Raw genomic sequence first — 21329 nt, 5'->3', positions numbered from 1 at the left:
GGCGCCAGGTAGTTCTTCCCTCTTGCTCTGGGCTTGCCTTTCCCCGTGTGACTTTAACAAGCTGCCCTCCCTTCGGATCTGTACTTCCCCGAGATCCTCCTCCGCTTTTCATACACTTTGAACTATTCCTTTACTTTTCCAGTTATCCAGCGTCTGCTCTCACCCTCTCCTCACCTCCCCTTCCCATTGATTGTTCCCACTTGTCACACAGACCGGGATTTGTTTGCAATCCCAACGCAGACGATGATTAGGAGTTAGCTGGCCTTTAGATTTATTTTATAAAGGAACAAGCGTAAAAATCTGAGTAGTGTAGTCTTATTTACTGGATCGTTAGGTTTAGATGGTATAGTTAACTCAAAGAATAGAAAGACTTTAAAATACTTTATTGCCTGAGAAGATATACACGGTAAATTTGGAGGAGTATAAAAGAGTTAATAGTGTTGCTTTGCAGTGAAATGGGAACTTAGTTCGCGGAGCAGGGATTCCAGGGACTGTGTAGGTTTGTACAGTAATTCAAATTCGTATCCGTGCCTAATGCTTTACAGGAGAACTTGGCACTTCTTTTGGCTCGCTTATTTTTCCCACAAGGTTTATAGGATTTTTAATAAAATGTTTCCCAGTGGTCTAGTTTATTCTTTGTGCATTACTTTCCTTTAATTTTATAATTTTCATGTCTTCGCTTTTTATGAGATAGAAATCGTCTTGGAACAAGATGATAATGCTCCTAGACATTTAAAACAATTCTTAAAGAAAAGAAACCTGATAGAAATCTAGATCATCTGTTTTGCAAGGCCTGGAAATTAAAGATCCCATACTAAAATAGATAAATGTTCAGATTTTCAATCCATTTCATCTCCTTCAAGGATAATCTGGTTCAGATTTGTCTTTGGACCTATGAATCCAGCCTTAGTTTGGCTAGCAGTCTAAAGAAAACCCCAGATCAAATCACAGTTGACCTACAATAGATCTGGAACCCCATTCAGACCCTATACCGCCCTGCCTCTTGGGGTGCTTCTAAATCAAGGACATCCCACAGCCGGAATTCAAGTGGCTTTTGAAAGAAGGTTGTATTTAAGATGTGTGGCTTGTGTTGCTGCATTTATCATTTGTTGTTCAGCATGCAAAAATGGTTAAAATTTACATATCATAGTCAATGGTAAACCACAATGGTAGGCATTGCCAAGATTTTAATTCTTGAGTGATGTCATAGCTATAAAAGAATATTATCTTACCTATTAGGACATTGGATTGCTGTTCATGGCTTTCAAACTGTAAATTTAATTAAAACGTTTTTATATCATTGATTTTTTCCATTAAATTGAAATTGTTTATAATTGAAGGTTCGGTGTTAGCGTTTTTCATATTTATTTGCTTTCATATTAAATTTGCTTTTTAGTAAGGTATTGTGGATCCTTACCGTTGTCCTTATTAATATGATATTTACTTTTATTTAATAAAAATAATTGCATATTAAACATGGTTAGTAGATTAAGCTAGGAGATGCAGCTTTAATACAGTTTTTAAAAGCTTGACAAAAATATGCAGAGTCAGTAATCCTCTAAATTATATGGTGCATAGTTCAACAAGTTGAAGGTGCCATTGAATGTTTTATTTATAGTATTTGGTCACTAGTACAGAAGTAAAATTGGAACTTTAGATTAATTCTGTATATTTAACATGAAAATACAGTATTCTTCAAAAGGAAAATTAGGTATTCACGATAAATTTATGCAAATTTAATTGTGGAAGTAAGACCCTTTACTTGGATTGCCCACTAAGAGCTGCTTTTACTCCAAATGCCAAAATGCTTGAAAAGTGCTTTTTTAAAAAAATTCAGTTGCTTCACATGGTACTTTGGCAGTGTACTTGATACCACAGAGTTGTGTGCTTTTTCTGTCCGTAGTAGTTTTTTCCATTTGTGGCCTTAACAAAAACCAGTGGAAAGCCCTTTAGTATGTGTATGAAAGAGAATTTTTCTTCCTGCTCTGAAATATAATCTTCCTGTGGAGAGATTCAGATATTTGTGGGCAACCAAGATCTTTCAAGTGTTTATACTAACCTGCTTATGTTACACTTTGTCCACATGGATCTAAACTGAAAAGGTGCCAGCTATTTTCCTCAAAGCATGCTATGGGTAAGGATTAACAAAATAATCCAACTTTTTCATGTATAAGAAGTTTATTTGTGCAAAATCATTTAGTAAGTAGGTTGCAGGATTTTAATAGGGAAAATGTTCAGAGAAAACTATTTTGTTACAGAAAGTGTTTAATAAAATAGACTAGTTAGAAGGATATTTTAAAAACAAGGTACTGTCATGTGAGTCCTGAAAATTAAACTGCCTCATTGTATAGCTTAAAAAAATATTTTTCAAAGCACTTTTAAATTTTCTTGTTATGTTAATTCTATAAGCTCCCCCTGAGAACTAGGTACTAGAAAATAAAAGTAGGAGCATTTTATCAACCTTTTTTTTTTGTTTTCAAATTTAAGTTAGTATAGGACTTAATTTTTCTACCTTAAATTTTTCCGCTAGTAACCAACAGTTAGGAAACTTCTAACATTTAAAAAAAATCTGTTATTCACAATAGGAAGTTTTTCAGTTTTAACCTATTCTGTTTAAGTCTCTGAAAGCATTTATTTGGTAAAATAGTAGATGCCTTATATTTATATAACTCTTAGCATTTACAAATTGTATCATACTTTAATTCTTTAATTATAAAACAGTATTGTGAATAATAAGTGAAACAGTCCAAAGAGGTGTAGTAACTCCTAATCTCTGATATCCCTTGCTTTTTCACACCTACTAAGGCAATGCTGTTGCATGACATAGCTCGGTGTGTTTTTACAAACATTATATTTCATTGCAATTATATATTCACAGCAACTTTGTGCAAAACCAGTATCATTCACATTTTATTGATGAGAAAGTCGAGGCTTGAACAACTTAGTTTCAGGCCTATGATTATTTACCTGGTATTGCAACTGATATACCGGCTCTTAGGTCAAATGATTTCAGTATTTTTGCTGTTAACCTATTTTATAAAAATTTGAACCAGCATGATAGAGTTTGATCATTGGGGTCAATCCTGGGTCAAAGGTAAATTTTTAATCTTTCTGAGTTGTTTTCCTTATCTGTAAAATGGGGATAATACCTTATATCTTCCCAGGATTATGGGGATTAAGTGAAATAATGTAATTATTATAGGCAAAGAATGTTAGCTCCCATTCTCTCTGATATTTGAAAGTCTGGATTAAAAATACTTTTTTAATGAAGGATTCACATAAGAAGTAAACTTCCCTAGTGTACTTAAAGTATGATTTTATTTATAACCAGTTTTCAGATATGATTTATGTGAAGTAAGGTGAAGCTATATCATTTTTCAGGATAAGTATGTAAGTGGAAATAGGACAGAGTTAAAGACTGTTTAAAATATTAAAAGCTGTGTTAGAAGATTTTTACCAAGCAAAGTAATTGAATTAACCAGTAGAATTGTATAGTTGTGCGTATCTCCTAAGAGACAGCCGGTAAATAGCCACGAACAGAATGAAACCAGCTTTGAGATCAAAGTGAAGAACCTCCCAAGTATCACTCAGATTCTTGGTTGGTATATTCTTAGAAACTGGGTCCCACTGGAGGTATCCAGGCCAGTAACAGTGATGCTGATTTGAAGTGCCTTGCTTACCTTTAGGAAAAAAAATTTTTTTCCCTTGAGGTATATGGTCTTTTAGGGTAACTGGAACAAGAACACTGACATGATCTGAAATTTCTTAAGTATCTTAACTTTCTTGCAATGGGGAAAACACTAATAACTCAAATTTTAAGGTTTATAGGTCTTCTCAAAGTTAATATCATTTTCTCTAAACCCCAAATCCCTATTTGTAGTTGGATTGGCACTAAAGAAGAGTTGAAATTCATCTGAATTTATCAGGAAAAATGTTTGCAAAGGGATTTGACACATTTTTGTCATTTTAGGACTGTTTTCTGAAAGTAATGTCAAATTTCTTCTGGAAGATTATTTTTTAATAAAAAAATTTTTTTAAGGATATACTTCTTAGAGAAATTGATAACATAATATTCATTGCTGGCCTCTACATGAAGGAAAAATTTTCTAATTAAGTTTAATTTAACATCTTCAGAATTCCTATGTAGGGTCAAATGTCTTTTTCCCCCAATTTTATTCCCTCCTCTGATCCTTAATTGAATTTTGGATTACTTTATGAAGTGTCTAATTGAATTTAAGTGATAGTGCAGTAAAATGTATTTAGTTAAAATAGTGTGATCATAGGGATAGAGCGCTAGCCTGTAAATAGTAAACTTGAGTTGTCTTTCTGCATCAGTTTGATCATTTTTATTTGTAAGAATCACATTTTTCCTTGGTAAAATCACAAAGATGAATTAGTTCTTAATGAGTTTTTGTCCTTCTTTGGATGACAAAGACAAGTTTAGCAACAAAAATAATATATTTTGGAAATCGATTTTTGTGCCTAATTTTTGAAATTTAACTTTTTAAATTGTAAAAAGCTGGTAGTGGAGACTTGCTTATTTTTATTTTTGTGTTTAGCACTCTGGTTCTCAACTGTGGCTGTACACTCGGAGAGCTTTAAAAAATATCAATGCTGAGGCCCACCCTCAAGAGATTCTAAATTAATTTGCCTAAGGTAGAATACAGGCATTTGTATTTTTAAAAGCTCCCAGGGTGATTCTAATGTGCAGCCAGGGTTGAGAATCACTAATTTAGCATTATCTGTCTATTGATTTAATTCATTAATTGAGACTTTGTCCTTTTCTCTTTGATACTCATGGCTCATTACCCAGTCTATTAACATTTCCTGCCCTCACTTCACCTCCTGCTATTTGCTTTTCACTCTCTTAACTTTGCTGCCCCCTATGGCTAATCAGATGCTTTCCTGAAGGGATGTTAGATTCTGGAGTTTTAGGTATGATGAGATGATTCTATAGGATTTTTCTGTAGTTAATCATAGTTAAAACTCAACTGTTACCATTTTATATGAGGTGGTCTGTTTTTCTTTTCTCTGATTTTAGAGCTGTGGCTGAGTAAAATGAAAGAACATATCAGAGGGTTTTTAATTCCATCATTCAGGGTAACATGATGATTTCAGCCGCTTTGGAGTATAACACTGATATTTGCTATACACTAAAGGCACTGTTCTACTTCTTTAAGATTTAAAATTAATATTACTAGTGTATATGTTGAATATTAGATATTATTAGATATTAAACTGTTTTTGAACTTAACTGTATTTTTGGTTATGCCTTGTCCTTATTCGGCAACAAGAAATTTTTTTGCACAGTGTTTTTACTTCTATCATCTTAATCTTGATTACAGCTTTTTATTGAAGATAAAGCATCAGGGACATGGTACCACTTATATTTCATGTTCCTATTTTGTATTTGGCCTTTCTGCTATCCAATTTGAATAAGACTCGTATTTGTTGATTTGTTGTTTTGAGTTAGTGTTCAGTTGTTATGGAGTGATGTTCTCTCTCCAGAATGAAAGACTTTGAAAGCAGAAGTCATCTGTGTTTTCATATCCCATTGTGATACCAAATACAGTATTCTGTGCATAGAAAAGGGAGTTATGTAGTTAGAACAACTGTTTTGTCGAAGAAATTCCTGCTAGTTGTCTTTTGACTCTTTTCCCTTAACACCCCTTCCCCCACCCAGTTATTGATGGTGCTTCTTTCAATGACGTTTGTTCAGTGATGTTCAGTGCTGTCTGTCAGCAGATTGGTTCTCTTCTGTTTTGTTTTTTTATTTTAATGTATTTGTGCCTAAGTCTAGTTCAGGGTTTTTTAGTAAATAAATTCTGGGCTTTTGATACCATGGCAGTAAAAAATGAAGAATTGTTTGCTCTTGTATTTTATGCGTTGCCAAATGACTGGTTTAAGTGACATGTAACATTATTGATAGACTCTTGCCAGGAAAGGTGTTGTGTAAGGTTTATGTGGAAAAGTAGTACTGGGTTGACTCCCAACCTGGACATGTGTATACAAACATTAAATGAACTCACATAATTAGTTTGCAGTAATTTCTAAATTTGAGTTTCAATCTTTATAAGGATGTCCTTGAAGGAGATGAAAGGAACAGATTTTAAATATATAATTACTTTTAATGCATTATTGTGTAACAAGGAACCTAAATGCTTTGCTGGAAGAGTTTTACATGACAGAGTAGGTTTATGCAAAATAAACTCTACTTGTCTGAGCAGGATATTGACTAATAAGCAGTTTCAAACCTACTTTTTATATATATCTGTTTGATGTCTTCCCTGAAGGAATTTGTTTATGTGGACTTTTTGAGTATTGGTGAATTTTCGAAATCCTGCAATTTTGATCAGAAATTCTAAAGAGACATGATTTTTGGAGGAGTAATTTGCTGAATATGATAGGCTCACATGATAAAATTCAGAGAATCTGTTTCTGACTTGGACACTGAAGGCAAGGGATTTCTTGGGAACACACTCCTCCTACTGGAATGGTGATGCTAATTGCAGCTACTATAACCTTACCATGATGTTACATCTAGTTGAGCCTTCTGGTGGTGAATGGGACCACAGAAGTAAGTCATTGTAGTTTAGCCTTCACTGGGAATCAGTTTCACACTTGTTCAAAATAAATAGCTTGTCATTTCATCAGAGAAGCTTTCTTTAATGTACAGAGAAAATACGGGGTTTTTAAGCTCCTAGATGTTTTCTCAGGTTTTGATTTGTTAATGAATAAATTGTATGGGCAGTACCTAAAAAAAGGTTAAGAATTTTTTTAATGACTAGACTTAAAACTTGTAGTTTAGGAGTATCAGATTTTAAATATGGCTTCAAAAATTATACATTTTCTCTTTTAAATGGTTTTGCCTTTGTTTCATACTCATTGGTAAAAGATAATCTAGAATTATAACTGTTATCGCGAGTTAGTGATTATTTGAACACATTGTTAATCCCATGCCTTTAAATTAATAAAGTGAAAAAGATGAGACAGTTTTTGTTGTAAACTCTGAATTTTGATTTAGCAAAACGGAGTGCTTCAGACAGACTTTTCTAATGATAAACATCTGCTGGAGCTATAAGTAAAATATAATTTCTGTAGGAATAAGTATCTGCCTTTTTAAAAAAGATTATTTATGTCAGAGAGAGAGTGGGGGGAGAGACAGAGGGAGAGAGAATTCCAAGCAGACTCCTCGCTGAGCGGGGAGCCTGACTCAGGGCTCAATCATACCACCCGAGACCATGACCTGAGCCAAAACCAGGAATCAGACGCTTAATCAACTGAGCCACCCAGGCACCCCTGTATCTGATTTAAAAACAAAAAACAAAAAAACTTACACGACCATTCTTTTAATTGGCCAGAGGAAAAATTTTGTTTGCCTGCTGTTAAAACTAGATACATACTTTGCTTTCAAAATCTGGCGCAGAAATACTTTCCTCTCTTTGGTGTTCATAGTGCTTAAAATTTAGAGATTAAAGCTTTACTTAATAAAGTGAATAAAATGATGATTTTTAAAAATTAAATGTCTTTAGGAGCTTGTAGTTTGGTGGGGAATATAGATATGTAAGGCAGTTTTAATTACTGTCACATTTTGTGGTAAGAGTAAGCAGTAAGTAGCTAGGGTAGTGTACGGGGGACCCAATCTCCTTTGGGTATGTAAGGAGGGAGATCAGGGAAAGTTTCCTGGAGAAAGCAACCGCTACACTGACATCTAAAAGAGGTGTTCAGCTGAGACAGATGGGGTCTGAGAAGTCCACCTAATGGGCAATATGAGCAGCCCAGAGGTGAATGAGTGTGGCATATTTGGGGAACTGCTAGCAGTCAATGTGGCTGTGATAAAGGATACTGTAATAGAGAACTGATCAGAGAAGAGACTGAAGCAACAATTGGGGTCTATATCATAGTCTTGATGCCATGTGCTGTGTTTACTCCTGATAGTAGCATGAAGAGTATATTGGGAGATGGGAGTAAGGAACACTAGTTAGGATGCTGGCACAGTAATTCAGACGAGATGAAGGTGGCCTTGTCTAAGGCAGGACTTGGTGAGAGGGAGAAACCAGTGATGATATATTTCTAACTCGGGCAACTAGAGGCACAATAGCAATTTACTGAAAGGGAGAAAGAGAGGCAGATCAGATTTGGGGGAAAATGTTTTTTTGTTGGACAGGTTGAAGTGCCTGTGGGAAATCAAAGTGAAGCTGTCTAGTAGGAAGATAGATATTTCGGTCTGGGACTAAATAGAAAGACCTATGCTAGAGAGCAATTTGGGAGTCTTTAGATTAAACATGGCACTTGAAATTATTCAAGTAGAAGAAACCACTGAAAATATGTGGACAGGGAAGAGGCCAAGGAATACCATCCTTTAGATGATGATCAAAGGAAAGGGGGTAATCTAAAGGCAAGAGAGAAGGCTTGAGTGGAAGCCAAAGGAAGACAGGTAAGAGGAGAGACAAGGAAGTCAAGGAAAGACAATCTTTAAAAAATGGGGGTGAGGGGATGCCTGGGTGGCTCAGTCAGTTAAGTGTCTGCCTTGGGCTCAGGTCATGATCTGAGGGTCCTGGGTTCGAGTCTCTCATCAGGCTTCCTGCTCAGCAGGGAGTCTGCTTCTCCCTCTGCCTCTCCCCCAGCTCCTGCACAATTGTGCGTGCAGATGCTCTCTTTCTCTCTCACAAAAATAAATAAAATCTTCTTAAAAAAATGAGGGTGGGGGACCAGTAACACTGAAAAGAGCTGTTGACGAGTCAAGTAAGAGCTGAAAAGTTCCCATGGGTTTGGTAGTCTACGTAACATTGGTGACTTGAGAGCATTTCAGAGGATTGATGGACTTGAAATTTCTGTAAAGTGGGGAACGAATGAAAATTGTTAAAGTCAAGTCAGTAAGTACAGACATCTCTTTCAGGAAGCTTGACAATTAGAAAAAAATACATCATTAGCTGTCAGGTGCAGAATGGATTGTAGCAGAACAAGATTTTTAGGAGGACCAGTTAGGAGATTATTTTATAAGGCAAGGTGAGACATGGCATGACTTGGGCTAGGGGTGGTAGTAGTTGAAATGGAAAGAAAGAGATGTATTTGGGATATATTTGGATAGGACTTGTTAATTATTTGAGTGGAGATGGAGAAGGAAAGGTAGGAATCAAGGGTGATTTCCAGGTGTTTTAGCTTGGACCTCTGAGTGGGTAAGTCTACCACCACTGAGAAGGAATACATTAAAGAAGGAACCCCAGATATAGAGGGAAAATCCAGAATTGAATTTTGGAAATTTGAGTTTTGGGATGTCTTTTGGAAACCCAAGTAAGAATATCAAATAGATTTTCTTTTGGAAGCATGAATCATGGAGTGCCCACTTGGTAATTTCTATGACTTCTAAACATTAAATAGAAGATTTTCAAGTCTACCTGTCAGAAAATGGTCATAGTTTGTGATATTGGCTAGTTGGTCTTCTGGGCAAATTGGGATTATCTATTCACTCTTCAGTGAAATGTCTGTACACCAGATGGTGTACGTGTGAGGGAGATCACAAAATACGTTTGGACAAATGCATGAGTAAGGTTAGGTTACTTATTTACTGTTTTCTGCCTTTAGGGTGTATCTTCTTCCCCAGCATTTAGTTAGTCAGTTCTTGGTTTTATTATTTATTGAATGAAATAATGAAGCAAAAGCTATTAAATTGACTGAAAGAAAAGCACCAATTTGTGTCATGCAGTGATTCACAATTTTATACTGACTTATAACTGAGTCCCATAATGTTTACATACAACCCTAAGTTTAGCATTTTGTTGATGAAGAAACCAAAACAGATAGGTTATATGTTTGTGCAAGTCATATATAGCTCAGTATCTTTTCAGTTGGTTTTTGATTCTTCCTCTGTAATATTAAACTGAAGATATGTATTGCTTGCAATAAAGCAATATTAATACCTTATTTTCTAACAGTACAAAGGAAAATAATAGTAATTGAACCTTGTCAAGATATGATTTCTTTTAGGTCCTGGGCAAGTAGACCACTATTGAACATTTTTCTAAGAATCTTCAATGCAGAGGATTTTTGTTTCTTAAATTGTGCTGATATAAAAATACTTCATTGATTTTCTTTGGTGTCTCCCTTTTAGCACTGTTCCTCCCTTTTTGAAGTAATGTAAAATTTTCATTGGAGAACATTTAACATTTGTTTTATGAATGAGTACTGAGACACAAGAGGAAGTGAACTTTTAATCACTCAGCACTTTTGTCAGAGCTAGATTTATATTTTGGAGTTAAAGTTATAATCTATAGGGGCGCCTGGGTAGCGCAGTCGTTGGGCGTCTGCCTTCGGCTCAGGGCGTGATCCTGGCATTCCGGGATCGAGTCCCACATCGGGCTACTCTGCTGGGAGCCTGCTTCTTCCTCTCCCACTCCCCTGCTGTGTTCCCTCTCTCGCTGGCTGTCTGTCACATAAATGAATAAAATCTTTAAAAAAAAAAGTTATAATCTATAATTAGCAGTTTTAATGAGTTATTATGGAATATCAAGAACTGATCAGACTGTCTACTTATTTCTGCCTCTCTTTTGGAAATGCTGTATATATTTCAGTCTCCCTCTATACAAGCTATGTACACATAGTTTTTGAAAACTTGTATTTGTGGCCACGTTAGCGTAGTCTTTCTGATCATTATTTCTCAGTTTGAGGGAGGAAATAAATTGAGGCAAAATAACTGAGACTTGGGTGTAAAAGTCAGTTGGGCTAATTCATCTATCACTTTACTGATACTATTCTCCTGTAAAACCTCCAGAAAAACAGATTGGACAATGTCATCTTGTTAAGTAGTTTTCCACATACATTTGTCCTTCCAGTGAATGAACCAGCCTAAATTTGAATCCTAAATGGAAATAAAGTAGTAAATGTAATGATGCACCTTTTAAGGGGCATTTAATTTTAATAGTCATGTTTCCTTCATAGGAAATTTCTATCATTCATTTAGGAAACTTAAAAATAACCCAGCTTTTACCTAGCTACCAAGTACCCAGAGACTGATTTTGGTATTTCTTATATTTTGATACCCTGTTTTTAGTTTGGACCACATGGATGACCTTACGCATAACATATTTTGATATTTTGAGAACTTTTTTTTTTTTTTTTAAAGATCTAGAAAAGTAGCTTCTCCTGTGGAATAGGAATGACTATTTTAGGATACAATACTTGCTGTGAGTCATGAGTGAGTTTCAGTTTTCATGGTTTTCTAAAATAAACTCACTTAAAGACTATGCCATAAGAAATATCATATTCTTAACTACCCTATTTCCTTTATAATGGCTTTATTATTTTTATAAAAACTTATAGACTTCACTGTTAAAATCAAGTCAAAAGGAATCTTACAAAGATAGAAAATAAAAACCCCCAGAGGAAACGTCTCTTCGAATTTTGAGTATCTTTCTGTATTTTCCCATTAAGTGGGATCATATAATATATGCTGTTCTGCATGCATTATTTACTTTAATTGAATATTATAAGTAGTATACTTCTGAAAGGAAAAAATTTAAATTAATTGAGATTTGTTTCTGAATAAAGTTTTTATTTCTGGAAATATTAAATCAAATTACTCTAAACCTTGATTAGAAAAATTCCTTATATTAAAAGGAGAGGAAATAATTTCTAAGAATACTGATATTTAATTTTAGGGAGGTTATACATGGATCTCTTAGAAAACCTGATTAGAGAAATGCATCATCTTCTCAGAAAATACTGTTTACAATATTGTGTATATAATTTTAGGGTTCTTGGATTCACCACCACCACCGCCACTACCACTCTGAAGCCCATCTGACGGTGGAGGGAAGTGGGAGTGTTTGTAGACCTTAGGGACTGTTCTAGAGATTTGAACAACCTTGTTGAGTCGTTAATCCTGTTCCTTAACACGGTAGCCGGTGTTTCTTAGGAGTTACAGGGAGGAGTAGTTGCCAGATGGAACCTCATCACAGTCATCAAAACTGAAAATAGCTATAGAGGCATTGATGTGTAAAGATTTGTTTAATACTTCTTGTTCCCCCAAAATTCCAAATGAGAAACAAAATGCTTCTAAAAACCTGTTTTATTTAATGAATAACAGGTTTTATCTTCAAATTGAATCAAGCAAAAACAATGTTTCATAATTTATCACAAAAAAAACAGAAACCAAAAAACGAATTAAGCAGATGACACAGATATTCCATTTATAGGCATATCTCAAAGATGTTGCAGGTTTGGTTCCAGACCACCACAATAAAGCAAATATCACAGTAAAGTGAGTCAAATGAATTTTTTTTTATTTCCCAGTGCATATAAAAGTTATATTAACACTGTACTTTGGTCTTTTAAGTGTGCCATAGCATCATGTCTAAAAAAAAGTACCTTCCTTAATTTAAAAATACTTTATTGCTAAAAATTGTTAATCATCAACTTTCAGAAAGTCGTAATCACTGATCGTAGGTCACCATAACAAATAAAATAATGAAAAAGTTTGAAATATTCCAAGAATTACCAAAATATGACAAGAGAGACACAAAGTGAGCAAATGCTGTTGGAAAAATGGTGCCGATAGACTAATTCGTTGCAGGGTTGCCACAAACCTTCAGTTTGTAAAAAATTCAGTATCTGTGAAGTGCAGTGAAATGAGTTAATGTCTGTACTCTCTCAGGAGCCTGTTTTTCAGTATTCTGCTTCCAAAAGTCCAAGTTTCTGCATTCCAAGGAATTCATATAACAAGCCCCGTTAGCTCATCTTCATTTCTTGTTCTTTTCTACTTCATCAGAAGTTGTTTTCAAAGACAAAAGATAACAAAGTTAATTTTTTTTAAGATAAAAATCAAACAGTGCCTTCTTATCCTTCTATAATGCAATAATTGTGGATGTATTCACATTTGAATAGTAATGGAGTAAAGAATAGAAATATTTGTTCTTTAAAGTTTTAGATAGTATTCTAGCAGTTTTCTTAATATTTGTATATTAAGATTCATTATCAAATTGATAGGGTGCATGTATTCAAATTTCCTAAAAGGTGATGCCTCCAGTTTTTTCCAACCATTTTTCAATTTTAATGAAATCATAAATCCTTAACAAGGTTCTGTTTGCAGTGCTGTGAATCATTTGTTAATAAATGTTTGTCTTGTTCCTTTATAATAGTTTGATCCTCTAAAGTTTCAAATAAAAGCTGATTTTAGAGTCTTAGTTATTAATGTTCTAGGAGTATTGCCAAAAAAAGCTACATGTCCTATATTCTGTGCCAGTTTCTTAAATTAGACTCTTGGATTGCATCCTCAGCGTGTCACTGTAGTGGTATTGCTGGGTTGCTATGATACGGTGCTTGTTCTATAATTTGTAGCATGAATCCTATATGAGATCCTACTTTAGATTTCAAAAATGTGAGCAGCAGTAATTGGAAATATGACACGTTTTTCCTTTAAGGAAAATTATACCTATAAAATTTATTTCTGTTATAAATTATACTTGATACTTTAAACTGTTTATTCTTAGATCTAAAATAGAGGATTAACAATGAACTATTTGAAATAATTTGGTTTCCTTAAGTTTAGTTTATCACATTGACTTTTATGAAAATGGGCAATAAAAGAAAGGTTTTATGATAATATATTAAAATTTCGTTGTTCTTCTATTTGGTATTTGAGGTCTTAAGAGAAATGAATATAAACTAGATTTTCTGGCAACATGAATTTGAGACCGTATCAGCAAAACAACATTACAAGGGAAAACTCCAAATTATCTTACTTTACGGAATTTATTCTTTTTTTTTTTTTCAGTGAACTGTTCTTAAAACCAACCCTATGTAGCCCTATTGATTTTATTCTTTCTCCTTTTATGTGGTGGTTTTTGTGTTTTCATTTACTTTTTCCATATAAATTAGTATAAATGGCATAAAGACAAAACAGGGGTATCCTAGGCATGTGTTGTATATACATTTGTGGTAGAATGAAGTTTTTATGATTGTTGGTTAGTGGCATTTGACCTTTAAATCACAACTGATCTTTAAACTTTTACTTGATTTAAATGCTTTAAACTTTTAATGTTTTGCATATTTAATATGAAAGTATTTTAGAGACCAGGACTGAACTAAAATTTTTTAACAGCTTTATTGAGATATAATTCATATACCGTATGATTCACCCATTTAAAGTATATAATTCAGTGGCTTTTAGTCTATGTACAGATATGTGCAAGCATCACTTCAGTCAATTTTAGAACATTTTCATAATCTCAAAAAGAAATGCCGTGCTATTTAACTCTTACTCCTCATCTCATCCATCCCCTTCCCTAAGCAACCACTAATCTATTTTCTGTCTCTATAGATTTCCCTATTCTGGACATTTTATATAATTGAATTGTATATAGTCTTTTGTAAGTCTTTTATACCACTGGCTTCTTTTCACCTAGCATAGTATTTTCAAGGTTTGTCCATGTTGTAGATGTTCCAGTACTTCATTCCCTTGATGGCTGAGTATTGACCCATTGTATGGTTTTAGCACCACATTTTATTTGCTCATTCATCAGTTGATGGACATTTGAGTTTCTACCTTTCGGTTATTATGAATAATGTTGCTATAAACATTTGTATACAAGTTTTTGTGTGGGAATATGTTTTAATTTCTCTTGAGTGTATGTATACCTAGGAGTAGAATTGCTGGGTCATATGTAATTCTGTGTTTATTTTTTTTTAAAGATTTTATTTGAGATTGGGAGAGCATGAGCAGGGGGGAGGGATAGAGGAGTGGGAGAAGCAGACTCCCTGCTGAGCATGGAGCCCGATGCCACGACTTGATCCCAGAACCCTGGGATCATGACCTGAGCTGAAGGCAGACCTTTAACCTACTGAGCGACCCAGGGACCCTGTAATTCTCTTTTTAATTGCTTGAGGAACTGTCACACTGTTTTCCACCATAGCCACACCATTTACATTCCCACCACCAGTTTATGGTCTCTGCATACCCCCACAACACTTGTTATTCTGACTTTTTGTTATAGTCATCTTAATAGATATGAAGTATGGTCTTTTTGTGGTTATGATTTGCATTTCTCTAGTGACTAATGATGTCAAACATCTTTTAATGTGCTTTTTGGTCTTTAGTGTATCTTCCTTGTAGAAATGGCCACTTCAGGTCCTTTGCCCATTTTTAATTGAATGGTCTTTTTATCAAATTGTAATAATTTTTAATATATTTTAATACCAGTCCCTTTGTCTTTTCACTTTCTTAATGGTATTCTTTGAAGTGCACAGTTTAGTTTTGATGAAAGTCCAAATTATCTCTTTTTTCTTGTTCCTATGCTTTTGGTGTCATATCTAAGAATCTTTCCCAGATCTGAGGTCATTAAGGTTTACCTGTATGTTTTCTTCTAAGAATTACATAGGTTAACCCTCGCATTTTTAGTTCTCTGACCCCTTTTGAGTTCATTTTTGTATGGGATGTGATGTAACAGTTCAAATATATCCTTTTACATGTAACTATTCAGATGTCCTAGCACATTTGTTAAAAAGACTATGCTTTCCTCATTAAATGGTCTTGATGCCATTGTTGAAATAAGTTGGCGCATGGTTTTGTTTCTGGGCTTTCATTTCTGTTCCACTGATCTATGTTCAGTTTTATCAGTACCACACTGCTTTGATTACTGTTGCTTTGTAGTACAATTTGAAATGGAGAAGTATGAGTCTTCCTACCTTGTTCTTTTTCAAGATTGTTTTGGCTATTCTGGATCACTTGCAATTGCAAAAGTTAGGTTATTGATTTGAGATCTTTATTTGTTCTTCTATAGTCCTTTACAGCTATAAATTCCCTTCTAAACATATGTTTTAGCATGTTGTGTCTTCATTTTCATTTGTCTCAAAATATTTTATTTTTTTTTTTAAGATTTTATTTATTTATTTGACACAGAGAGAGGCAGCCTAAGATGACTATAACACAAGCAGGGGGAGTGGGAGAGGAAGAAGCATGCTGCCAGCGGAGGAGCTTGATATGGGTCTTGGCCCTGGGCCAAAAGCAGATGCTTAACAACTAAGCCACCCAGGCGCCCCCTCAAGATATTTTCTGATTTTCCTTTGATATCTTCTTTGATACACTAGTTATTTAGGCGTGTCTATGGTTTAATTGCTACATATTTGTGAGTTTCCCAATTTGTTTTCTGTTACTGATTTATAGTTTCATTCTACCATGGTCAGAGGACATACTTTGTAGTATTTCTGTTTTTAAATTTTTTGAAGTTGGTTTTATGACCTGGCATATGGTCTGTCCTGGAGACTTTCATGTGCACTTGAGAATATGTTATCTGCTGTTGTTGGGTGGAGTATTCCATAGTAAATAAATTCTGTAGTGTTCTATAGAAGTCTGTTAGGTCTAGTTGATTTATAGTGTTAAGTCTTGTATTTCCTTGATCTTCTGTATAGTTGTTCTATCCATTATTAAGTGAGATATTGAAGTCTCCAGCTGTTATTGTTGAATTATCCATTTCTTTCTTCACTTTTGTTTTTGCCTTCATATATTTTGAAACTCTTAGTGCACATATTTTTATAATTGTCACATCTTATTCATGAATTAACCCTTTTATCATAAAATGATTATAATATAATTTTTTTTTGGTTTTAAAATCTGTTTATCTGATATCAGCATATCACTCTAGCCTTCTTGTGTGTGTTTGTATGATATATCACTTTCCATCATTTTCCTTTTAGTCTATTTGTGTCTTTGCATCTATGGCTTATATAAGACAGCGTATAGTTAGGTCTTTTTTTATTCAGTCTGAAATCTCTGCCTTTTTATTGGATTGTTTAATCCATTTATATTTAATGTTATTTGTTAATATAGTTGGATTTATGCCTGCCATTTTACTTTTCTTTTTTCTGTGTCTCGTGTCTTTTTTGTGCTATATTCTTCCTTTTCTGCTTGCTTTAGTATTAGGTGACTATTTTTCAAAGCAGCATTTAAGTTTAATGATTTTTTTTTTTTTACTACATCTTTTTGAGTTTATTTTTAGTGGTTGTTCTTGGGTTTGTGATATGCATATTATAGAATAAACTTCAGATTTATATTAGCTTAGTGCCAGTGAGATACAGAAACATTACTTCTACATTCCTGTATTTCATTTTCCCCTTTTAAAGGCATTATTGTTGTTCAGTTCCATTTATTAATGCTATAGACCCAACAGTACATTGTTGTAGTTATTACTTTACCATCAGTAGTTATTTCTTTAACCCAGTACATGTTTGCTCCCACCCACCTCCTTTGTGCTGTTATTGGCAATGTATTACTTTTCTCTATGGATCTATATTTTATTTATTTATTTATTTATTTATTTATTTATTTATAATGCATATATAAATATATGAGTCTGTATATATATGGAGGTATATGTATCTGTAAATATATGTAATATATACATATATATATCTGTAAGTATATAAAAATGTATCTGTGATCTGCGTGTATATATATATCTGTATCTGTATATATATTACTTTATACAGTGGGTATTTTGAATCAGTTTAGAGAGAAAGAAAAATATATGCATTAATATTGCCTCTTATAATTACATAACTAACTTTACTGGAGCTCTTTTTGTGTATGTGTGGATTTGAATTACTTTCTCTGGTCATTTGCTTTCAACCTGATGGAATTCTATTAGTGTTTCTTTTAAGGCAGACTGGGTAGCCTCTGTGTTTTTGTTTATTTGGGAATGTCTTTATTTCACCTTAATTTTTGAGAGATAGCTTTGCTGGATATAGGATTTTTGCAATGACAGGGTTTTTTTTGTTTTTTTGGGTTTTTTTGTTTGTTTGGTTTTAAGCAGTTTGAATATGTTGCTTTGCTTTCTAGCCTCTGCTGTTTCTGCTGAGAAGTCAACTGTTAATCTTAGCCCTTGTAAGTGACTAGTTGTTTTTCTTTTCCTGCTTTCAATATTTCCTCCTTGTCTTTGACTTTCAGCACTTTTATTATGCTGTTTCTGGGAATCTCCTTGAATTTTTCCTTCTTAGAGTTTGTTGAGCTTTCTGGGTATGTAGGTTAGCATTATTCAGTAAATTTGGGAAGTTTTCAGTCATTATTTCTTCTTTCTTTCTTTCTTCCTTTCTTTCTCTCCTTTCTCTCCTTTCTCTCTTCTCCTTTTAGTACTCCTATTATGTGCATGTGTTATACTATATGGTGTCCCACAGATCTCTGAAGTTCTCTTCATTTTTACTCACCTTTTTTCTCTAATCAGATTTCATAATCCCTATCAGTTTATCTTCACACTTCCCTAATTCTTTCTTCTGCCATTTCACATCTACTGTTGAGTCCTTCTGGTGAGTTTTTCATTTTGTTATTGTACTTTTTAATGCAAAATTTTTGTGTTTCTCTCTCTCTCTCTCTTTTTTTTTCTTTTGGTAAATTCTGTCTCTGTATCCTCTATTTGATATGACATTATCATATCTTTTTTACTTCATTAGTCATGGTTACCTTTAGTTCTTTGAATATATATAATGGCTACTTTGAAGTCATTTTCTGTTAATCCAATATTTGGTTGCTCTCACAGGCAGTTTCTGTTGCCTCCTTTTTTTTTTCTTTGTATGTGGGACATACTTTCCTGTTTCTTTGTGTATCTTATAATCTTTTTTGTTGTAAACTGAACATTTTATTTATTTTTTAAAGATTTTATTTATTTATTCGACAGAGATAGAGACAGCCAGCGAGAGAGGGAACACAAGCAGGGGGAGTGGGAGAGGAAGAAGCAGGCCCATAGCGGAGGAGCCTGATGTGGGGCTCGATCCCACAACGCCGGGATCATGCCCTGAGCCAAAGGCAGACGCCTAACCACTGTGCCACCCAGGCGCCCCTAAACTGAACATTTTAAATCATGTATTTAATGTATTATAGCAACACAATACTGGCTACTGGCCCCACCCCTCAGAGGTGGTGTTATTTGTTTATTTGTTTAGTGACTGGTCTAATGTTGTTCCTCAGAGAGGTGCCACTTCAGGCATGCCAGTAGGGGCCCTGAGATGACAGTGCTTTGGACAGGGCTCTCTTTATGTTTTCTTAACTACACCCCCAACTTTAAATTCCAGTGACTTCCAGCTTGTTTAATTGTTTTCAACAATGCTCTGGGGCATAAATTGCTCTTGTAATTTTTTCTGACTAATCCAGTCAAATTCAGGCTCCTTTGAAGGAATAGTTCCTGAGGTCAGTGTCTGATATTTGTTCTGACACCGGGAGGGCTTCTCTGAGCTGTTTCTTTCCCTGGTGTTCTCCTGTGAACTAGCTCTCTAAAGCCTGTTTCCTCATTGGATCCACAAATCTTCCCATTGCCTTTCACCACAACTCCCACTTTTTTTGAGAGCACCCCTAACCTTGAACTTTTCTATGCTCTGTTACAAAAGAAATCACTTCCTTTGGGAAGAGACATAACAGCTGTTTTGTGGCTTGCTTCTCCCCCCAGGCAAAATTTCTGAGTTAGGTCTCCAGAGTTGGGTGGTTATAGGGACAGTGGCATGTTTCTCTCTGAGTGACACACCACTTCAGGAACTGAGCAGGAGATGGAAAGGGAATCATAGCCTGAGATCTTTTTGGATCTTTTGGCTTACCTCTTCCAGCATGGAACCACCACCTTTTTTAGACCAGGACTAAGGTAATGGCAGCCCCAGTATTCTCAGTGGTGCTGTACCAGATAAAGCCTCTGTCCCATTAGTTGGACAAAAGAAGGGAGCCCCGCTTTTCAACTGCACTGGCCCAGAACTTAGTCTCAGTAATAGATAGTTGTGGACAGGGTGAGAAATGCCAAAATCATGTTCCTCACCTGAAGAAAGCTATCTGACAGGGAGCTGGTTGTAAAGGGATGTTTGTGTTCTCGGTTACACCCCTCCAGAGTGGAGTTTCTGCCTAGCTAAGAGGCAAGTAGCTAGCTGTCTTTGTTCAAATACCACACATTCTTGTTGTTCTTAACAAATTTTCATAAGTATTCTTTGTTAGGTGTTTCCTCATTTGCTGTTTGCCTTAGGACCATTTCCGGAGGCTTTCAGAGTTTACTTTAAAAATAATTTTCATCTGTTTCCCCAGGCAGCAGTTCTGGTGGAACTTTTTACCTTGTCTTGCCAGAAGTTGTATACTTCCTGTGGCTAAAATTTTAGCTTCTTCCGTGGTAATAATTGCTACCTTACTCGTACCTTGGAATTTATAGATTTCAAGTATATAATCATGCCAATAAATTTGAAAAAGGAATTGGGAAAATCCCTTGAAATAAATAGCTTTCTGAAACTCACACCAAAAGAAACAAAAATCTGAACAAGTCTTATACCTATTTAATTGAATCCTAATTAAAAACCCTGACAGGGATGTAAGAAAATGAAATTACAGACCAGTATCCCTTATGAACTTAGCTGCAGAAAGGTTATACAGAATATTAATAAATTGAATTCAGCAACATATAAATACAACGATACATCGTGATCATATAGGATTCATGCCAGAATCCAGGATTGGTTTTATATTCAAAAATGACTTGCTGGGATGCCTGGGTGGCTCAGTCAGCTAAGCTTCTGACTTTTGGTTTTGGTTCAGGTCATGATCTTGGAGTTGTGAGATCAAGCCCCAAGTCAGACTCCACACACAGCATGGAGTCTGCTTGGGATTCTCTCTTTCTGTCCCTCTCCCCCACCACATGTGTGTGTGTGCGTGTGTGCGCTCTCTCACTCTCTCACTCTTAAAAAAATTAAAAAAAAAAGACTTGCTAAGTAAGCAGAATAAATTGTATCATCACTTAGCTATAAATAGAAAAATAGAAATTCCTTCTCTATAATTCCTTTCTCTCTAGTACTTTAATGTGTAAATTCCAGCCACCTTATTAACCCTGATTTCCACTTACTGTCTAGCTCAATAAGGCTGCTTGTTATTTCGAGGCTTCTCCCTATAGTGGAGTCTAGAAAGTGGTAACAGAGAATTGGTATGATTGTGGGCCTCACTCTGTTTTCCTTCTCTCGGGGATCACAGCGCCATATTGTCTGTTTTCCAGCATCTGAGGGCAGTTATTTCACATATTTTGTCCAGTTTTTAGTAGTTTACAGTGGGAACGCTAGTCTGGTGGAAGTAGAAATGTTGCCCACACTTCCTGTCATTCTTATGCAATGGGTATGAAATGATGTATGGCATTTCATACATGAATTCGTATATATGATTTTTACATACTTATATTTTTCTGCTTTCCAGTGTGGTTGAATGTCTTTTCATGTTTATTGGTCATTTATGTTTCATGTGCCTTTTTCTATAGTTTTGTCTTTTTCTTACTGATTTATGGATGTTCTTTTGTGCATTCTGGATGCCAGTCCTGAGTTGGTTATAAAATGAA

General features: G+C 34.8%; 1 protein-coding gene across 2 annotated transcripts in view; it reads left to right on the top strand.

Annotated features, from left to right (window-relative positions):
- The window catches only part of PPP2R5A (protein phosphatase 2 regulatory subunit B'alpha), a 69199-nt gene that overhangs the window by 4434 nt on the left and 43436 nt on the right, over positions 1-21329 (top strand). The window contains exon 1 of one of the 2 annotated variants that reach the window (XM_057315585.1): positions 1712-2134. The exons of the other annotated variant lie outside the window; for it this stretch is intronic. Coding sequence (XP_057171568.1) covers positions 2131-2134 — 4 coding nt within the window. The 5' untranslated portion in view covers positions 1712-2130. Of the gene's footprint in view, positions 1-1711; positions 2135-21329 lie in introns of those variants that run through there. 2 annotated transcript variants of the gene reach the window in all.

The sequence above is a fragment of the Ursus arctos genome, unplaced genomic scaffold (genome assembly GCF_023065955.2).
Source record: "Ursus arctos isolate Adak ecotype North America unplaced genomic scaffold, UrsArc2.0 scaffold_2, whole genome shotgun sequence".
Taxonomy (NCBI): domain Eukaryota; kingdom Metazoa; phylum Chordata; class Mammalia; order Carnivora; family Ursidae; genus Ursus; species Ursus arctos.
Note: the sequence above shows the minus strand (reverse complement) of the source record. Positions and strands in the feature narration are given on the sequence as shown.